The 21,662-nt window shown below is 36.2% G+C and overlaps 1 protein-coding gene across 9 annotated transcripts in view; it reads right to left on the minus strand.

Annotated features, from left to right (window-relative positions):
- Positions 1 to 21,662, minus strand: part of MYBPC1 (myosin binding protein C1) — an 87,861-nt gene that overhangs the window by 41,753 nt on the left and 24,446 nt on the right. For 8 of the 9 annotated variants that reach the window (XM_032346604.1, XM_032346607.1, XM_032346611.1 and 5 more), the window contains exons 4-12: positions 17,528 to 17,566; positions 16,775 to 16,810; positions 15,047 to 15,157; positions 13,184 to 13,332; positions 12,730 to 12,847; positions 11,229 to 11,280; positions 9,105 to 9,161; positions 3,348 to 3,514; positions 1,128 to 1,260 (exon numbers count right to left, since the gene is read on the minus strand). In XM_032346604.1, coding sequence (XP_032202495.1) covers positions 1,128 to 1,260; positions 3,348 to 3,514; positions 9,105 to 9,161; positions 11,229 to 11,280; positions 12,730 to 12,847; positions 13,184 to 13,332; positions 15,047 to 15,157; positions 16,775 to 16,810; positions 17,528 to 17,566 — 862 coding nt within the window. The remainder of the gene's footprint in view (positions 1 to 1,127; positions 1,261 to 3,347; positions 3,515 to 9,104; positions 9,162 to 11,228; positions 11,281 to 12,729; positions 12,848 to 13,183; positions 13,333 to 15,046; positions 15,158 to 16,774; positions 16,811 to 17,527; positions 17,567 to 21,662) is intronic. The other variant, XM_032346608.1, reaches the window with a different exon arrangement.

The following is a 21,662-nucleotide window of genomic DNA, read 5'->3' on the forward strand; positions in this document are numbered from 1 at the left end:
GGACTCAGTCTTACTCATTGATTCACTGGTTCCACTCATTGCCTAGTGCAGTGTCACAACAGATTTTGTTAGGTGAATAAGTGATTATGTGGTTTTAGCAATACTATGAACTTAATCACTAACATAGGCGGTAATTTTACATAATGTGATGGTCTTTTAAATGAGCTTAAGAACTAGTGTTATCATATCATAGTAAGCACCTACTGAAAAAGGACTTGAGCATTTGGAAACAAAAAACTAAAAGCCAGGAATATCACAAAATTTAATTGTCTGTGACCAGATTATGGGTAAGTATATTAGGGCATTATAGCAGACTAACAAGTTCTCATTTGGAAAATTCTCAAATTGAACACTTTAAGAATAAAGCATTACACAACATTTTCTAGATAAAGATAACTGATTAAAATTGTGTTTTTGGTAAGCCACTTTCAAGAGATTTTTATCAGACTAAACATTATCATCACAAAGTCACTCTGTAGGCATGGCCCCATTAAGAAACTGGAAACCACCTAAATGTATTCCAGAAGTGACAGATTTTCAGGATTAAAGTCTTTTGTAAATGTACATGTGACTCCTGTTAACTTAAAAAAATGTACTGGAGTTGAAAAGCTCTCAGGCTGAGAAGGATCTCTGTAAAGTAGTTTCATAATAGACTAGCGATACCATCAGACATCAGGGATTAGTTTGTTTCCTTCATTGGAGAGAGGGCCAAAAAATAAAATACAGTCTTTAGATGCTCTTCTGGAAAACCATAAGTTCTCTAATTGTAGGTGTTATTTCCAGTTGTTATATCAAATATGTATTTCAAAATTTTATTTTAAAAATTGGGAGAAATTTGACAATGCTCTTGACATTGTATTTGACAATAATCATATATAACGTGTATTGGCACATCTGGAACTGGAATCACTCAAAAATAGTTTGTATGGAATGAAAACAAAAACCAAGGTTTTATTTATATAGCATGATAATTTTAAAGGTTCCAAAATATATGAAAAGTTTTTACTCTCCCTCCATATGATTTTGCATTAAAAAGGTATAATAAAATGTTTTTATTCCCAGAAAATTCAGTCAGACTACTATTAGATTTATATAGCTATCACTGATTATTTTCAAAGCCCACTTACTTTGTACTGGGTCGAATTTCTTGACCATTTTTATACCATTTCACCTCCAACTTTGGGTCTGCCAGTTCCACAACAAACCTTACTCTGCCTCCTTTATCAATTTGATAGGCAGGATCAAGAATTTTTGCAAAAGCTGGTAGAGAGAAAAAGCAAAACTATGTCAGTATGGGCATATATATGCTGTGAACTTAGTCGATGTGTGTCTAAGAACCTAAAACTAAATTAAAAATTGAGACTTGAAGTAGAAAAAAATTAGGAATCTTCCAAATTATCTGATATATTTTAGAATTCTGTGTTGATTTATATATGACAAGATGGTCTAAAAATTTGAAGAGAGTCCACATGTTTTTGAAAGAAACATAAGAATTATTGAAGAGCAAAGAAACTGAGGGCTGCTGGAGCGGAGGTGGGTGGGGGGATGATGTAACTGGGCGATGGGCATTAATGATGTGATGAGCACTGTGTGTTACATGCAACTGATGAAGTACTGAACTCTACATCTGAAATGAATGTTGGCCAATAGAATTTAAATTTAAAAATTGGAAAAAAGAAAAGGAAAAAATAATTACTGAAGAATCTTTAAAAGTGATTGTCCTAATTCTTCAGGAAATTATAAAGCATCCAAATGAAACTAAACTTGAAGAGCATGCCTGTTCTTCTAGCAAGATTACTATCAGGATCATTGGCATTATATTTGTATTCCCTGTATATGATAGTTTTTTTAATCACAGAGTTTATGAGATAAACTCAATGACTCCTAAGATTAAATCGAATGCCTTTGACTAATTGAAATAGTAGGCTTCTCAAAGTTTTCGTACTGTGGAAACTTGCCCAGATAATGACACATTTAAAACACTCCTTATATAAAAATGGTTAGGAACTTGGGATCAGAACACTCTAAATGACAAAGAACATGGTAGTTTAAAAAAAAAAAATCTTTGAAAGGTCCTAAGCAGTTGTTAACTTCTTTGCTTGACTTAATCATTTTCCCCTGATTTTAATATAATACTCATTTAGACAGTTTGGAAGATACACACAAGTGTGGAATGCCTCATGAAATTTTTATGCTTGCATTTCCATCATTCCAACTTTGTTATACTACTGCTTAAATCAGCTCACCTCCTCATACCTTAACATAATAAACATTAGCTTTAAAAAAGTTATCTATCATTTACCTCAAGACATCAATTGAGAGCTAAGTGATAAGAATTAGATGGGCCAGTGTGAGGAAAAGAGATGTCAGCTTGGCATTCACATCTTTGTGACTGTACCATCTCAGACACCTCTTAAGAATAAAACTTCAAAAAGTTTTGAAGCTTTGAAATAGTGGGAATGGCTGAGTTATGTAAACAAGCAAAAACAAAACTCTTCTGTATTTCTTTGGGTCTAATTGTTCAACCAGTTTACAGGGAGGTTTAGAAACAAAGGGCAGATTTTTAAACAGAGGTGGATAAATTAAATAGAAAAATTCTATTTGGACACCCAGGTTGGGCGCCTAAATAAATAAATTCTATTTGGATCTTAACAAACAATAATAATAGGACTGATATGTTACCTTTTTGTGTCACAAAACGGATAACTGACAAGGACCAAATACAGGAAATTTTGAAGAGCTTAAGATCAATTTAGAATGTATTTCTTTTTCTTTTTTTTTTTTAATTTAAATCGCAACATTTGAAAGTTTTTAGAGAGATATTTAAAACCACAACAAAACGCAGTCACTTTAGATCTTTATGCAGAGGAGCATAGCTGTTTTACAGAATAATCTGATTTCTGCATCATTTGGAGTGAGAAATGAATTCCCCACTCCCCGGTAAACGAGTAGAAGAATACGATGGTAAAACAAAGGAACATAGAACCAACTCTACCTAAGTAAGAATCGAGAATTTGAGAGGGAGGGAGATGTGGAGGCTGGAGAAAGGGGCCACTAAGAAATCCCCAGTGACAGCGAACGTACTTGATGTTCCATTACGTGTTGTCTGTGGTACTTGTAAAGTAAATCTCCATTACCTTAAACGTCCGCTAGCTCTCGGCTACCGTCCTAGGTACTGATGATGTGCAGAGCGGGGAGCTACTTCGCCCGAAGTCACAGGTAACGAAGAGAAGAGTAACGACTGCGAAGGCCACCCCACCCGTGCCCACCCCAAACCCAGCCAGAGACCGGAAGGTCCGCGGCGTGGAGGCGGCGGTCCCCGCAGCCACACCCCCCAGAGGGCTCACCTGCGCTCTTCTTCTCCACCCTGCGCATGCGCTTGAGCCTCTTGAGCATGCCACGCAGGTCGGTGATCCCGTACTGGAAGGCGATCTTCTCATACTCGTTGGGGTTCGCGTTCTTCAGCAGCTCCCACACGTCTACCTCGGGTTCTTCCTCCTGCTGCTTCACCTCCCTACCCGGGGAAAACCATTCCCTAGTTTAGTAGCCGCCCACCGGCCCTTAAGGACAATGAATGAAGGTCGGAGTATGGTACCCATTTCTCGGTTCAGGGTTAAACCCCCCACCCCCTTATTTAAAGCCTGAGCACGAAGAACCCGCAGTCTCAAGGAAGCTTTCAGGCAGTTAAAGATTAGATGTATGCGCTTATATTAGCACCCTCGTTTTCCTGGTTAAAAACAGAATATTAGGAAGAGAGAAAGAAAATATTCTGAATAGGTTTTTATTTATTTTCACTTGAAAGTGTAAGGAGAAGGTGAGATTTTGAGGAATTTAAGATCAGTTGTCACCTAGGATATGGGTACTGAAGTAATTTCGAAAAGTGGATCGAGAATGAGAAGATTTAAGCATTGGTTTATGAAAGAAAAATGATCTCTCTCTACCTTCATTATTGTACACATTTTAGCTATATATGAAGACAGTATAAATAAGTATTTTAAATCCTAGGAATTTGCAAATAGTTTTCCTATTAGTAAATGTGCACACTAATCATATTTTGCAAAAAAAAAAAAAATATTTGAAACTGCCAGAAGGGTTTGTTTTGTTTTAAATAAGATTTTTGTGGCTATATTGACTTTTTAACAAATTTTTTTCTAACTTGGCAGGGAAAAAGGAAAATGAAGCAAAAAATTCTCTCATATTTAATCTTAAACTTTTTTGAAAGCAGGTTGAGTATGAATTATAAAAATATAAATGTTAAACTGTAAAACAAATGGCTAGGTTCCAATGAACAAAGGGAAGGTAACATGTTAGTGTAATTATCAAAATTATGACCCAAATTTTTATCACTGACTAAAGAATATACAAAGAATATAAAGAACATATATGAGTAAGAAAATATAAGATTTCAAATACACTTGTCTGCCGTTATTTTAAAACCAGCTAAATGAAAGAAAAACTCAACAATAAACACTCTTTAGGGAAAGGGCCCTAGTGTAAATGCAAAATGTAATTTAAATTGATTTCCTTTGCTGGCTAAATAGTCCTGATTTTTTTTTTTTTTAAATTTAAGATTTAGTTGACTGTTTCTATCAGGTTAATTTGGAAATACTACAGTGAGTACTGATTGTGAATAATACTGGTTTGGATATAGTTTTCCAGGAAAACTGGTCAACAGATCTTAAACATCAGTGTGAAAACAGATTCATGCTATCAGGTTAGCAAATGATGGGTTACATATGTTTGCATTGTCACACTAATTACACCTGTTTCTGCATTTTTTTTTTAAGGAAATACCAGATTGTAATCATAGGGAAGGGGAGGAGAATGTAAATATTAAGAGAGAATTTAAGGTAGAGTTAGGCAAGGATGACTTTTGAATATCTAATTTACATTGTCATGTAAGTCTTTTTGCCCAGTGGAGGATGATGCTGAGGCAAATCTCCTGGAAAAAATGGAAGGAAGTGAGAGGGCATTGGTCCATCTGTAACCTTTATGAGAAGGACTAGGGAACATCATTAGGAAAATGTAATTCTTAAAAAACTAAAGATACGGAGCACCTGGATGTCTCAGGTAGACATGGACATGACTCAGTAGAGCATGGAACTCTTAATCTCAGGGTCATAAGTTTGAGCCCCACACTGGGTATGGAGCCCATTTATAAACAAACAAACAAATAAATAAATTTTTTAAAACTCAAGAAACAAGTTTTATCTTCATATGTCAATGAAATCGTAATTACACCCTCTATTAACACAGGTAAATTGAAAAGCTTAAGAAAATTGTCCTGAAGTTGGAATATCGGTAATAACTTGCCAAATCTAATAGGTCAAGTGCCTGAAAGCTGTCTAAATTTTAAATACATCCTTTAAATATTTTGTAGGAAGTTTTGGAGAATTCTAATTAAAATGTGTCTGTATGTATCTATATATTGTCTCTGTAGATGTTTCTTTGACCACTTTATTAATGTTCTATTTTTATCATAGTCCAGCCTAAATATAGTCCCCAAACTATAAAACTATGCCATATTACATTGTGTTAAATTTGTATTTCAACCAAGAATTAAGTATACATTTCAGCCATCCTCCTAACACTGGTGAAAGGATTCAAAGATACCAAACTAGATCAAAATAGATAGGAAGCAGCACAGGTCAAACACTGAGGCATACCTAGGTCCATGAGGTGAATATTTATATAAGAGAAGCCAATATAAAGATCATCATTTTCAGTGTGATTTCATAAGTCAGTTTTGTTGACAGATCCATAAAAACTGATCATCCTCACAATTTTTTTTTCATGAAAACACCAAAATATACCTCACTCTACCATGTTCTTAATCTTATCAAACTTGGTATACACATACCAGTGACTTCTTGCCTATTCCTTCTTTCTCTATCCATTACTTAATTCAATTCCAAATTGCAAGAAATATTCATTATTTTTTACTAGAAAATGAGGTGACCTTAACTCATCCAAACATATCTTTACTTACCATGGTGGCTGCTCATGGCCCTATCTGCATGGTTATGTTAAATTACAGTAGGAAGAAAAACTCAAATTCCATAGGCACCACTGATGCCTTTTCAAGCATTGGGATAGACCTATATAACATTTGCAGTACTTACATCTACATCAAAATTTCTCTAACTTAATGGTCCTAGTAAAGTACAAAGCAATTATACACATTTTATATAGAATAAAAATTTCAAATATATATGTATTTGACATATATATACACACACGTGTGTGTTTATACATATATAAAATCTCTTAACGATATACTGCCTAATAGATTTAATCTGATTTAGTTCATGTCTATTTGAAATACTATGGCTTTGTTCAGGTCAGGGAGATCTTTTGTTATAGAGAGATGTTGGTTGTAAAGATATTTATTCTGGTAGGGATTTTGCCATACACTCTTGGAGGAGTAGAAATGGTGTCATTACCACAATGAAAACACATGCAATCACAAATCAGTAGGGAAACACAATGATTTCTAAAGTTATATTGGTAGATTAGTATATCATATTAAATGAGTATAGTCTTTTGCTAACAACAATTTAATTATGAGTCAAAATCATAATTAGGGGATGTAAAGAAAATGAGAACTGGAGACCTATTGGCTGCCCACTTTTTTTTTTTTTTTTTGCTCATTTGTTTTCTTTATTCATTTTGATATGCATTAGATTTCTTTTACTCTGCACACTACTGCAGTAGTTTGGTCTTTTTTCTTTTGTTTTTCCTTCTTAATCAGAGCATGGGGTTTAATAATTGATTGTGTCACATCTTGATTGATTCATGTGTGTGTGCACATGCTTGTGCCTGTGTGTAGTATGTCTTTTTGTGAATATAGGCTCTTCAAGGGAAAAGGTCACATTTTGGTGGGAGTGAATATTTGACATGTGCTATGAGCCAGCCTCTTCCATAATTGATCAACTAGTCATGTAATTACACATAAATCACATAACTGATTTAACTAGATTTTGTTCTCCACATTTATAGATGTGGAAATAGTCTCGGAGAGGACATGTAATTTGGCCAAAGTCATGCAGTTAGTAACTAGGAGAGTTGAGACCCACATCCATGTTTTTATCGCTACCTTTTTCTTCCCACAAATGCGTATCCAACCCTTTCTGTGTGCCAGACACTGGAAGGCACTGGCACACACAAGGCACAAAGAAAGCATTTAGCGTTTTCCTGACTGAGTAAATGATAGCAGGAGGAAAAAAAAATGTTCTCTTCTCAAATTCTCAATTTGTATTATAAACCGAATCACCCAACTTCCAAGGCATATTCAGAGTGGTATTTCTTATGTGGAGTCACAGGAAATGAGCTGACTTAGAGGGAAACTTGGATTTAGGTCCCTGCCCTGTTTCTAAAGCGCTGTGTGACTGAGGGTAAGTCACCTGACATCTCTGGTCTTTGGTTTCTCACCTGTAGAATGAGGAAAGGTAAGGTTCAAGGTTCACGGAGAGCCACTTATACTATTGCTTTAAATAAATTTGGGGAATTAATAAATATTATTTAGACTAATGATTATTTGAAGTATCTAAAGAGGGAAAGATGTATTTTATACTGCCAAGGTCTCTTGATTGGCTAATATTCATTGGTAATTAATAAATTGCACCTGTTAATATTTCTGTTTTCAACTGAATTTTTCATTCAGAGGGACTTGGATAAAGCCATCCAACTAAACTGAGAATGATTAAGCCGTCCAAACTGAGATGGATAAAGCCATCCAACTAAACTAAATAGAGTCCAGTTTATTACAATTTGTGATTTGTTGTGAAGCATATATACTTAGGTTTCTTTAGTAACTATAGAAAGCACTAAAAGTAATAAAAAGTGAACCTGAGGGACGCCTGGGTGGCTCAGTTGGTTAAGCAGCTGCCTTCGGCTCAGGTCATGATCCCAGCGTCCTGGGATCGAGTCCCACATCGGGCTCCTTCCTCCGCAGGGAGCCTGCTTCTCCCTCTGACTCTGCCTTCCACTCTGTCTGCCTAAGCTCGCTCTCGCTCGCTCTCTCTCTGACAAATAAATAAAATCTTTAAAAAAAAAAAAAAAAAAAAAAAGTGAACCTGAAAAGCTAAATGAAAACGAATATCAATATTATATATTATTAATTTAGAATCATAGTTTTATTATTTATGCACAAATTTCATATTTAAATAAAATCCTAGCAAAAATCAAGTTCTTTTTGTTGCCCTATAGTAAATATCTGGATATGCATAGCTTTACATATAACACATATATATGATTATATGCATATATGGGCAGAAATCCTGTGAGATAATTATGTACTGAATATCCACCATTAAATCTATAAATTTTATTGTAAGAGAACGTTAAGGGAGTGTGAATGATAATACTAAATATTTATTTCCATTCTACTCCTGTATTTTATCTCTTCTAAAATGCATATCTTTTGACATTTTAAACATCTTAAATAAGGATGTATCTTATAATCAATAGTGTGTCATAATAAACTCTTTGAGGCAATTTTTTCATTGCTTAGTAATTTATGAAATATAGGTATATATTCAAATGAATTGTGTCTTAGATTTGATGGAATACAGTTAATTATAAATACTGTTTTAAAGTAGATCTGAGATATATATATATATACACATATATATATATATTTTATGTGCGTGCACACACACATACATACACCTGCAGAGACTTTTACCAAAATTGTGAAATTGATTTTTTGGTAAAATATCAAAGGCAGGGGAATAGAGGTTTTATTTATTTGATCATGACAAGGAATCATGATGGAAATGAGAGAAATCATCAAAGAAATCAGAGACTTCTAGGTATTTAGGTCTTCTGCTTCAGTTTTCAGATCTCCTCATCCCCAACTAAGAAAGATTTAAAAAAGATTTAGAAAGAAGGTTAAAAAGCATCAGCTGAAATCTTTAGCAGATTAGTATGCACTGATTTCTCTGTCTCTTTCTTAGTTGACTCTGTGTTATATTCCATAAGCGAAACACATTTTAGGAAATGAGAAATTCTTTGAAAAACATCCACTTTAAACTTGACTTCTCTGAGTGGGTGTCTACAAGATTTCCAGGCCACAACGCCTCACTCCATCGCTGGGTTCTCACCTACGTTTCAGGAGACCACTAAAGTCAAGTTCCCCTGCATCCTCTTGACCTTCTCCACTGTCATTAACAAAAGAAAAGCAAATCTGGGTTTAATACGAAGACATATACACACAGTTTCCCCCAAACACTCTACATATAACGTATATGCCATTTCGTACCAGCACACAAGTCATGGAACTAAATCAACACAAACTCTTTCTTTTCACACAAGTGACATTTTAAGTTTTGGAGTATGTACTTGTGGAAAAGTAAACATGAGAAGCTTGTGTTACTCTACTATTTCAGAAGACATATTTTTGAAGATTGCTTTTATGAAACTGCTTGGATTTGTGTTAAAGCAGAGTAACACAAATGCGCTTAAGCCAAGCAACACAAAGTACTTTGTTTTTCCAAGTTGGGGTTTTTAGAAACATACCTATGTAAAAAGCAAAGGACTTTTGCTGACCTCTGTTATTTGGGTCAGAGATTGGCTTGGAGGACGAAGTATACCAATGTCAAATATATAAGTACAAAGCTTATATTCAAAGGTAACTTCTTTGTGTCCATCAATAGTTGAATCAGATAATGTGATACCAACAAAACATAAAAATGGAGCTAGTGCAGAGCTTTTCACGAGATGCATTCCTTTCTGTTTTAAAGGGATATCATTGTAAGCTTTTCACTCTCTTGTTAATATTTATACCTTTTAAAATGTATTTTTCAAAAATTTGTTTTTGAATTATTGATGAACCCTTTACTAGGAGTGCTTTCCTACTGAGAAATGCATCTTAAATTAGGCATGCATTGACCTTCATGATTTCATATAAACTCTAAATAGAAGCTATGGAGCTGACATTTAAATGGCACTACGTATTTACTTACATGTTTAATTTTTTAATGAAGATTTTGTTTCCTGCTCTTTAACAAATGTTAGTTATGGTTTCTAAGAAAAGAGTCTGTGGGTTTAAAAACAGTGTGTATAACACGTAAGTTATAGGAATTAAAGTCAAGTAATGTGTTTTCAAAATTTCTTTAATAGTAGGTATTTAGAGCTTTTGAAATAAACCCATTTCTATTCTCTTAAACCACAAAACTTAGTAGACTACATCCCCTTCTCTTAGAATATGCTCATACATGGGATGAAGATACTTTTGGACCCTTTGCATTTGTTGAACATGGGGTGAAGGAAAGTGGAAGGAAAGTAATAGGAATTAAGGTTATGACTTAAAAAAATACCCATTGATTGATCAGGTAATATTAAATATATTTTTAAGCAATTAAAATTTTCATTTGTTCATAATTTAGGAGAGAAATATGCCTTTTATTAACACACTAAATCATTGCTTTATAATAGTTTGGGATGACTTTCCTTACTCAACAAAACTAAGTAGATTCAGTCTTCAGAAGAACAAAATATCTGCTCTCATTGATGAACTCATATTATAGAAAAATTAAGTGCAGAGAGTAAAATAATGTCAGGAAGGGGCTAGTTACATTTCTTATAGCCTGGAACTTTTTTTTTTTTTTTTTTTCATTTTTCTTCCTTGTCCCCACCCACCCCTAATTTTTCAGCGTTGGCAACTGCAAAATAAACCAAACAGGTATCTATATTTTATCTTTCTACAGTGTTCTTTGTTCTGTCAGACTCCGTGGTCTTTCGTTTAGCAATCCAGTATTTAAATAGGGCTAACTTCAGTAAGTAGCTACTTAATTGCAGTTTTCTGGACACATGACTAAATAGCTCCATAAGTAATTTCTAGATGAAAAACAATATAAATGAAAGTTTTCTGACATTACTTAACTGATGCTTTATTATTATATACCTTTCTTGGCCATCTGGTTGAAAATAATGCAATTAAGGAAGAAGCCACATGTGAAGACATAAGAGTATGTTTTTATAAGGCAACTGTGAAACCTGGAAAAATGGGAGCTTCACTATGACGAGAATATTCTAAAAAATGATCAGTTTTTACATTAAACCTATGGCTTTTCTAGAACACTGACCTTTGGGTACACAGTATGTTTGACTACAGCGAAGAGATGCTCTCTCTGGAATACAGAGTGTGGAGGAAGGGAATGTGTGCTTTGAAAACCCTCCACTTGCTCATTATACAGAAGCTACCTAAATTCCCCTTTTGAAGTTACCTTCTCTTGAAAGCAGATCTGATGTCAATGTTTGGAGTAGTCCCGGTAGATTCTTTGAAAGGAAAGAAAACAATAAAATAAATACCCATTAAGTAGGCAATTTTGTGCTCAGTTCCTTTCCAAGCTGTGGGGATTCTTCAGATGGAAGGAACACCAGGTGAAGGGGGCGTGGGGGTGGCTCTCCTCCTGGATGGCTGAGCCACTGAGGTCTCATACCTCATCCTCCTTCACACAGAATCAATGTGGGGACTGCAGGAATTACCAGATCCAGTTGTCATTCCACCTGCCTTCCCACTAGAATCACCTGAAGAACTTAAAAAAAAAAAAAAATCAGCTTCTTGATCTCCTTGTTGGAGATTGTGATTCACTAGATCAGGGATGGGCACCAAGAAATCAATATTCTTCAAAAGCCCTTCAGGTGATTCTCAGAAATGCCAGGTTGAAAAGGCATCCCTCAGTACCAGATTCCCACTCAATACAGAAATCTCTACAGCACCTCCATGATCACCCAGGCTTTATTTCAGATTTCTTGAGATGGGCCTCTCACACCTTTGTCAGGCTATTTACAGAGCAGCGAAGACAAAAAATTCACTTCCTCCTAATTCCTACCTTTAGATTCTAATTTGTCTGAAACACTTTTGTGTGATAGCACTTCCCCTATTTATGTGTTGTCTATGCCTGGCCTTCCTTACACTACATTCAGGTGACTAGGGTGTTGTTTCTGAGTTCTTCATCCTCCTGGGTACCATACTCTATAAGAGATCCAGGCTGATGTGTGGTGACCATGGCCAAAGACATTACTCCAAATGTGGAACAACTAACATGTTGCAGAGAGTAGTGTTATTTCCTAAATCTAGGACCTATACCACTTATATTAGCCCAGTATTAAATCATACCAGCTTTGTTTCTTGTAGCTTTATCACATTTTGGATTCGCCTTAAGTTTATGATCTTTGCTGCCAAGTCAACTTTCTCTTTGTTTACTTATCGAAGTGGTTTTATTCACCCCAATCTACATGTACACCTTTACATTTATTCCTGTTAAACTCACTCTGGACAGTATACAGCACATATGGATGGATAACTTCCCCATCTGACATTAGTTCTTATAAGAGAAATCCTCCCTTCCACCCAGATATCCTGACATCCTTGTACGATATAAAAATTTCCCCAAACTTAGGTGGGAATAAGTGGACCCAATGAAACAGGCATGTTCAGTAGAAGAAAAAATGGGCTCCAGCCCTTATCTGGGAGATTGAAGGAGTATAGGTAGCATGAAGAAGAGATACTTAGCAGTGAAATCCCTGAAATTCCACTTTAAAATTGCTTCATAACAATTTAACTCAGCAGGCTTTCTGAGGCTACCATAATCAGAAACACACACAGTTTGAAAGAAAACTTTATTTTCAAAATCTCATAATATTAAATGACTTTCTTCTCTCCTATCCCCTCACACACCATGAAAAAAACCCACAGCTATCCAGATAAGAAGACTCTCTTACCGTGTACTTCAAGATCGAATGTGCAGCTGTCAAACTTATCCTTATAGCTGACCTCACACCTGTAGTTTCCTGCATAGTTCTCTTTGGCCTTGATGATCTGCATCTCGAATGTGTATATCTGCAGGGAAATGCATCAGGCATATTTCAGACCCACCGTGTCAACAGAAAGAAGCTATCACATTTTGATGATTTATGAAATTCCTCAGCATTGGCTTAAAGCTGTGTCTGTATCTGGGCATTCCAGCCCAGCGTTCTCAACACAGGATGGGTCAGTGTGATTCCCAGCCCCAGGGCACAACAGGGCAACCAGGCTTGAGTGCAGACACCAGGAGTGTTAACTCTAGAGAAATTCTCTGGAACTGAAATTTCTCAAAGCTGAACTTGAAAATGACCTTCTCTCCACACGGAAGGAACGACTTAGCCAAGCCCCTGTGCCAGGAGTTAAGAGCCATACCCGAGTTTGCCTTTCGAAGGTTTCCTTCAGCTGGAGGTGCTTCCCAGCTTTGCTGGCCAGGTCCATCCATTTCCCTTTGAACCATTTGATGGTGGGTTTTCTAAGAAGATCTTCAGCCTTGACTTTAGCTATAAAGGTGATATTTCCACCTAGAAAAAGCACAAGTGATTCAGACTGTGGCTTAAAAATTGCTATTTGTTTTGGGAAGGAGTTATAGAGGATTGCACTGTAGAGACTATGATGTGACTGGTGCCCCTGGAGTTGTGCCCTGAGTTTTTTACACATGCTCTAGGAGTCCTTAGGATACTCCAACTTGTTCTGCTTTTGAGGTTTAGGAGAAAGAAAAGGAGAAATGGGTTAATCGGTGGGAATAGTTTCTGCTTAGCTTTATCATATATACATGAAATAAAAATAGAAAACCTTATAAATGTATGGCCTTTTTTCTATCCTTCTTATTAGGTATGATGATGGGAAGTCTGGACTTACATGACCAACTATGACTAAATGAAACTAATCTTTTTAAAATTAACCTGCCTATCTGTTTGTATTGACTGATGGACCCTAAGGTCATCAAAACTCTAGCCCAGCACTTTGGCGTCTTCCAGAAACACAAGGGAACAAATATTCCCATATACCTGCAGTATGCTTCTGTATTATAGAACTAAAAGAAGTAATTTTAGAATATAGTCAGTTTTGTGCTCATTTGTTGTGATCACATTATATTCCTTATAAAAATTTATTTTGCAAGGTACCTGGGTGGCTCAGTGGGGTAAGCATCTGCCTTTGGCTCAGGTCATGATCCCAGGGTCCAGGGATCAAGCCCCACATCAGGCTCCCTGCTCAGTGGGGAACCTGCCTTTCCTCCCTCTGCTGCTCCCTCTGCTTGTGCGCTCTCTCTCTCTCTGTCAGATAAATAAATAAATAATTTAAAAAAATTTTTTTTCACCAAAATTCCTGAATCCCCAAGTCCTCTCTAACTTACCATACTGTTTATTTCCTCCATGGCACTTGGCTTTTATGATTACCTGTTTGTCTAATTTCTTGTTGTATGTTCCTCCCATTAAGACTGTGAGTTCTGAATGTTCACATGTTATACTCAGTGCTCAGCACAGTGCCTAAAACAGGTGGTGTAATCAATATTTTTTGAATGAATATCTCCAAAGTTGAGCCCCCTGTCCCACTAGTTTCCTCTGAGATACGACACCCTATCATACAATGTGTATGCAGATTTGTAATCATCTTATGGAAGGACATGTCATAATGACAGCAAACACTGGCTCAGAGCTTTAAGGTATGACGGGTACTGTTCATTGTACTTCACAAGTAGTACTCCCATTTTACAGATGAGGTGATTGATTTGAACCCAATCTGGCTCCAGGGTCCAGGCACTCAACTACTATGAAATGATAGCTGTCACTCTTCTTTTCAGGCTATAAAAAGCAGGATTTAGTATATAAATACAAAGGAATAGTATTCATCCATAAAAAGGAATGAGGTACCAATTCATGCTACAGCTTTAAGGAACCTTGAAAACATTATGCTAAGGGAAAGGGGCTGGACGCCAAACGTCGTATATTGTGTGGTTCCATTTATACTAAATATACAGAATAGGCGAATCCATAGACACAAAGCAGATTAGTGGTTGGGAGGGAGGAGAGAGGGAGGGGAGGAAGAATAGGGAGTAATGGCTTGGTGGGGTACATGGTTTCTGTTCGGGATGATGAAACTATTTGGGAACTAGAGGTGGCGGTTGTACAACACTGATAACCACCGGTCGTTTGTTCACTTTAAAGGTAAAGTGCATGCAATGTGAATTTCACTTCCATTTAAAGAGAAAAGCAAGACTTCATGCTTGGCGCTCACCAACTTTCACTGATCCTGTCTGAGGCTTTTCCACGAACAGAGTGGACATCTGGGAATTGGCATTCTGCTTGTCTTGTTCCTCCCCAGCAGGTGATTCACCTAGAGACCATTCTAATGAGCAGAAAGGAAGAAAAAGATCATTTCAGGACCAAGTTCTTCTCAGGCAGACTTACCTGCGTTTGTTGTTCTTGTCAACGCCGAGGCTTTTCTTTGTCTAATAAACCTGGATAAATATAACATCATTCTCTCCATCCCTCTCCCCTGCAGCCATCGGGAGAGAGTGACAGATTCTCATTCTTACAGGGATGCCTCTTTCATGAGAGGGTAAAGAACATTTTGTATTCCTAGAAATAGTAAAACTTTTCAGGTACATTGTTACTCTGTGTTTGTTGGCAGCCATGGTTTGTTTCTCCATTCTGTCTGTCTCCTAACAGATAGACAAGGTGGGAAGTATACTGTGTATTGAGGCAGTACCACGTCATATTAGGTGAATGACTACAGTGTGCCACACCCATACAACAGAACTGGAAAAAACTAAAGGGATAGGTCAGTTTGCTAGTCAACTGGGAAAGATCAAGCAGCCAAACCTGGCCTGGTATTCCTAGATTCCTTGCTGCTATAGGATTAGATAATTCCATTAGGGTTGTATAGATGAGACCATAGTTGGACGATTAAGTAAGGGATCATGACCAGCAGGCACAAATTTCAAGAATACTAGAAGCAAGAGAAGCAGAAAAAGAAAAAAAAAATCAATTCTTTGCGGCTTTCCCATGAAGACCGAGAAGCTGAAAGTGAAGTTTATTTTCATTTTCTAGGTTGCACTCCAGGTGCTTAGCTGGTGTGAATCAGCAGTCCACTCCAGTGAGGAGGGCAGGGGAGAGAACTGAAGACATTCCCTCTGTCTCCACGAGCTAAATGTAGAGAAGTTCAGTTTCAGCCACTTAGTAACTGGGGAAAAAAAAATGCATGGGTGCCAACTCTGTTAATGTTTCTTGAAAAGAAGGAAAAACATTTAGTTATTTTAGTTTTCATGTATCGATCATGCTATTCATGGAGATCATCATGAAGTGATGTCAACTTTCACAATGAAGTTATGCAATGTAGTCACATGATTATGTAGGGGGGTGGGGTGGGGTATGTGTATGTCTGTGAAATTCATAGTAATAATGAATTGTGGCCACTCATATTTGTAATATGAGGGCAGGAACTTGTTTTGTTTTGTTTTTTTCCTTTTTTATACCTACAAGTACCTACAAAAGTGCCTGGTCCATGAGGCCCACAGTAGAATTGTAGTATGTCCTCAGCATGATTTGTTGAATGAATTGTAGTGATTGCTGACACGGTGCATATGGAGGCTTTTATAAAATGTAATAAAGTTCTATGGAAATGTGAATTATTCTCTAACTTTAGCAGATCCCCCAAATGGAGATTTTCAGTTTCTTCATCTCTGTGCATTTGCTAAATGTTAAAAATGTCAGCTATAATGACCACAAATCTGTGGTATATGTGGTTAAGTTACTGTATTTGTGTGTGTGTCATGCAAAATTAATTATTTCTCAATAAATTAGTTTTCTTGTAAAAGGGTACATAATGAAAGATTGCTAAAAAAAAAAAAAAAAGCTACAAACTGAATAAAACAGATTAGAATCAAAACCGCTTCAAGAGATGAGGTCATTAGTGACTATATTAGCATGGCGTCCGGACGCCTTACTCCAGGCGAGTGCTCACCTGAATCTTTTCTTTCCAGGGCCCGACTACCCAAACCTGAAAGGAAAGCGTGATTTGGATGATACAAGGGCAAGAAGTGAAAATGGAGAGCTGACTTCAACCTTCTTGGATTCCCCCAAACCCTGTCTCTCCTCATGATGGGGAGAAAGAACTAGAGTCAGCTTGGGTTGAAAATCAGTAGACCCTTCAACTATGAAAGCATCTATAAAAAGTGTGTGTCTTATTTAAGAAACAATAATAAAATAAAATAACTCAAATATCTAAAGAACAGAGGATAAGGGCATACAGCTGGAAATAGATCAAACATTTTGTCCCTAAAATTTATATCTAAGATTTACTAATCTTATTTATTTCACAAAGAAATTCTCCTTTTGTTTAAAAGAAAAATAGGGGTGCCTGGATGGCTCAGTGGGTTAAGCCTCTGCCTTCGGCTCAGGTCATGATCTCAGGGTCCTGGGATCAAGCCCCACATCGGGCTCTCTGCTCAGCAGGGAGCCTACTTCCCCCTCTCTCTCTGCCTGCCTCTCCCCCTACTTGTGATCTCTGTGTGTGTGTCAAATAAATAAATAAAATCTTTAAAAAATATATAAAAGATCACCATTAAAACCAAAGTATCCCTCCTGGGCTGACAGAGGCAAAACGTGGTGCCCCTGTTCTACACACTGTCTCATCAAGGTTCTCTGCCTTTTCTTTTTCTTTACTGTCAATTAACAATAATTATAATGTGGGGTAAGGTGTTGGAATTGTCCTAACCTGGAGGCAGGGCGCTAGGTGGGGAGGCTTCCTCTTCATCTGAAACAAGAAATAGGAATAAAAAGTCAAGAAGAAAAGGATTTTGTCCTGAGTATCCTGCAAAAAGAGAAAGCTGAAAAAGAAGAGAAGAAAACACAAAACGCTTTAAACTGATGAGTAAGCTTCAGAAGACTCAGTACCTAAAAGATTAAACTCAATATTTCAGATCAAAAAGAAAAATAAGTAAGTAAGTGGATGAGAGAATAGAGAAATCCTCTGAAAGTGTAGATTGAGAAATGAAACTCTGTGCAAATATTTCATGTGATCGTACATTAGGAAAAAAAATTAATGTTAAAAACCAAACCTTAACAAAGTCAACAATAGAGGTGTTTTCAAGTTCTTATTTTGTAACCTGAAGTCAATGTCAGATGTAATTCATATGCCATAGTCATTTGGACATAGACATAAAAAAGCATAAATGAATGAGAACTTAGTCTCTTCTGCCCCTGAAAACCTTGTGATTAATTCCCCTTTTATATTTAGGAGACAAAAGGCAAAAGTGACTACATTAACTAAGATAAATAAATTTGTCACACTTGCTAAATTTACCAATATTAATTTTAAGAAATTTGAGGGCATTTTCCCATGATTATATGAATGTTGGTATGCTGTATACGTTTTTAATCCTTATGAAAGCACATTTGTAAAATTAAAAATATGCCTTATATTATTTATATACAGAGGTACTGAATATTCTCCATTTCTAAAATGTCTGAATTTCGAAGTGTCTTTACAATTTTAGATGTTTAAATAGGCATTTGGTGTTATCTGAATCTCTGCCTTTCCTTTCCCAAGGCATAAACATTAATGTTAGGGTAAATAATAATAATCTTTGTACTTAAAACACTAGAATAGTTGTGAATTTCAAAGCACAAACCTATATGATTATATAAAATAGGATACAGGACAAATGCACCCAGCTGTTAATTTTAAAGTGCTTTAAAAAATTCCCAACAAGAGGTAAAATAGCACATTTTTATATAATCTATTAGAATAGTTACTACAAAGATTATTTACTAGCCTGAAATTCTTTTCTAAAACTGCCAACCAGCAATATGTATTATTACTTTTTAACAAAATAATGAATGTAATACGTAAGAAACTTAATGTCATTATCTTTGAAATGGAGGAGATTCGCTGAACACTGTGGGATTTAGGATTCTCCAGAGGAAACTTTCTGGGCTCAAAGAAGCTTGAAAAGTGCTAAACTAAATGAAGTTAAATGCATGTATTTTACTGGATTGTATGAATGTGCACTTCCTGAAGGGTATCACAGACTTCTGTGTGCTAATGGGCACTGACATTTAGGGATAGAGACAAAAAAAGATCCAGCAGTTAGCCTTGCCCAAACTTCGTTCATTTTTTCAATACTTTTCTCCTGAAACATCTGTTAATATTCCACAAAATCATGCATTTGGGGAAATATAGCTATGTCTGAGCTATTCCAAAACACCGTTAAATAATCACAATTCTGCATAACTAAAATAAAATATCTTGAGATTTTTCTATATTATTAGCTATGCATTTAATTCAGTATTTGAATTTTATTCTTGCAACCTAATCAGAGACTCTTATTTACTGAAATATGTAAAGAAACTTGATTTTAGGAATGCCTGTGTGGCTCAGTCGGTTAAGCGGTTGCCTTCGGCTCAGGTCTTGATCCCAGGGTCCTGGGATCAAATGCTACATCGGGCTCCTTGCTTGGCAGGAAGCCTGCTTCTCTCTCTCTCCCTCTGCTCTGCCACTTTGCCTGCTTATGCTCTCTCTCTCTCCTTGTCAAATAAATAAATAAAATCTTAAAAAAAAAAAAAGAATCTTGATTTTAAAGCCCTGTCAAAATTCTTGAAAATAAAGTTTTAAACCTCAAACAAATCCTAGAAAGGAGCATCTTTGCTATATGTAAAGTAGAAGCTAGAACCATTTTGATCAAATGATCGCTTCATTTTAGGCATTTTTATGGTTGCGTGTTTGCTTTGTGCACTGTGCATGGTGAATTGAATTAATTGTCTAGAATTCAAAATGAGAAAAGAGTATTAGCATACCTTCATAAAACTAAAATGAAAGGAGAATCCACTTTTTAAGTAAACATCTGATAGGTGAGTAGTTTCAAAGTCCGCTAAATGATAGAGGGGAGTGGGCAAGGAATGAGCTAGTTGGGTGATGGGTTTTAAGGAGAGCATTTATTGTGATGGGCACTGGGTGTTAGATGGAAGTGATGAATCACTAGATCCTACTCTTGAAACCAATATTACCCTATATGTTAACTAACTAGAATTTAAATAAGAACTCAAAGCAAACCTAAAACCTTTTGAGGGGGCATGTCCAATTATTTTAGACTATTACTGTATTTTAGACCATTACAGTGTTTTAAGGTATCATGAAATGATACTCTGGATGATCCAACATTACTTCCGAACACCAGTTACTTCTCAATTGACGATTCATCATACATACATGTTCAAATTTACTGAAGTGCTAGAAAATATAATAGACCAGGGGCAAAGTTTTTGATTCCCTTTCAAAAGTAGCTTTGGTCCTGGCATCCCATTAGATTGGAAATGTAGTTAAGATGTTGGATCCTGACTTTAAACTCTTGAGAAGTTGCCTGCTTGAATTTGGTTGAATTGGATGAGAATGAAAGGTCTAATTGTTCCCATTTACTGTGAGAAAACAGGTTCTACTGCTAGCAGAGAAACTGAATATCCAACTTTTCTGGGTTGTGCCTAATTCAACAACACATATGTGAAAGGCTTGGCATCATACAAAGAATATTTTCAAACAAAACAAAAAATACAATATGTAAGTTATATTTTCTTTTTCTGTTTACAAGTGACTACCATAATGATGAAAGACATCTGTTCTTGGATCCTTAGAATACAGCATGTCTAAAGACCAGAGACCATAGCAGCAGACTCTCTCCCCTAGTTCATAGAAGGAAATTTACCGAAGCAAAATTTCACTTGTCTTTAAGTCATGGGAAAATAGCATTTGTAAAACCATCAAAATGATTCTTGAAATAACTGAAGTTCCCAGAGAAGAAGGCCTGGAAAGCAGAGAAGAAACTCGGCCTCATATTACAAGCCTGGGATTTTAAGGGGGCACACATGAAATCTGGAATGCAGGGTGAGAACTGAAGAGAGAGTAGAATATATAGATTCTTATGCTTCTACATACTTACTTTGCCATAAAATAACTTCTACTTGTGGTTGATTTAAGTTGCCTTTCTAAATTAATTTTTAAGTCATGCAAACTTGGGACAATTGATGAGATCTTTGCAAAGACCAAAAAGCACATAAAATTAAAATATGTGGCTCTCAACAAACCTCACTTAAATGCCAATATAATACCTTGTTTGATTGTGACTAAGTTCAGAATCCTCAAGTGGAGAAATCAGTTGTGGAAAACGTTGGCTCCCATGACAAAAATAACAAGACCAGCAACAACAACCATGTGTGGAAGGCAGTAGCATCAACAGCTAACATGAATTCATCATGTTTGGAGGCATTGGATAAATTTATCATAGTTTCATAATGAAAAGGCACATGCCTTCACATCTTGATGCTTCTAAAATCAGAATACATATATTTGATGAGTTTTTTCCTCCTCCAAATCTATTAAATCTATGTTGCAACTTATAATGGTTGTGTCCCAGAATTGAAAAATGTGGTAATATTAGCTTCTAACAAAGACAATTACAAAAAATTAATGTAATTAGAAATCATAGAGAAAGTCCATTAGATGGTTGGTTGTCTGACACCTAAAGATAAAATTAGACACAAAAAAATGTAGCATTGGGCGCCTGGGTGGCTCAGTGGGTTAAGCCGCTGCCTTCGGCTCAGGTCATGATCTCAGGGTCCTGGGATCGAGTCCCACATTGGGCTCTCTGCTCGGCGGGGAGCCTGCTTCCCTCTCTCTCTCTCTCTGCCTGCCTCTCCATCTACTTGTGATTTCTCTCTGTCAAATAAGTAAATAAAATCTTTAAAAAAAAAAATGTAGCATTGAGTAAAAAGCACCAGAATAATGTTATTGCAGAAAAGGGATCTAAATGAAGAAAAAGAAGTTTAATCATTCTTTTAAGAATTTTCATATCAGTTAA

The sequence above is a fragment of the Mustela erminea genome, chromosome 6, assembly GCF_009829155.1.
Source record: "Mustela erminea isolate mMusErm1 chromosome 6, mMusErm1.Pri, whole genome shotgun sequence".
Classification (NCBI taxonomy): Eukaryota; Metazoa; Chordata; class Mammalia; order Carnivora; family Mustelidae; genus Mustela; species Mustela erminea.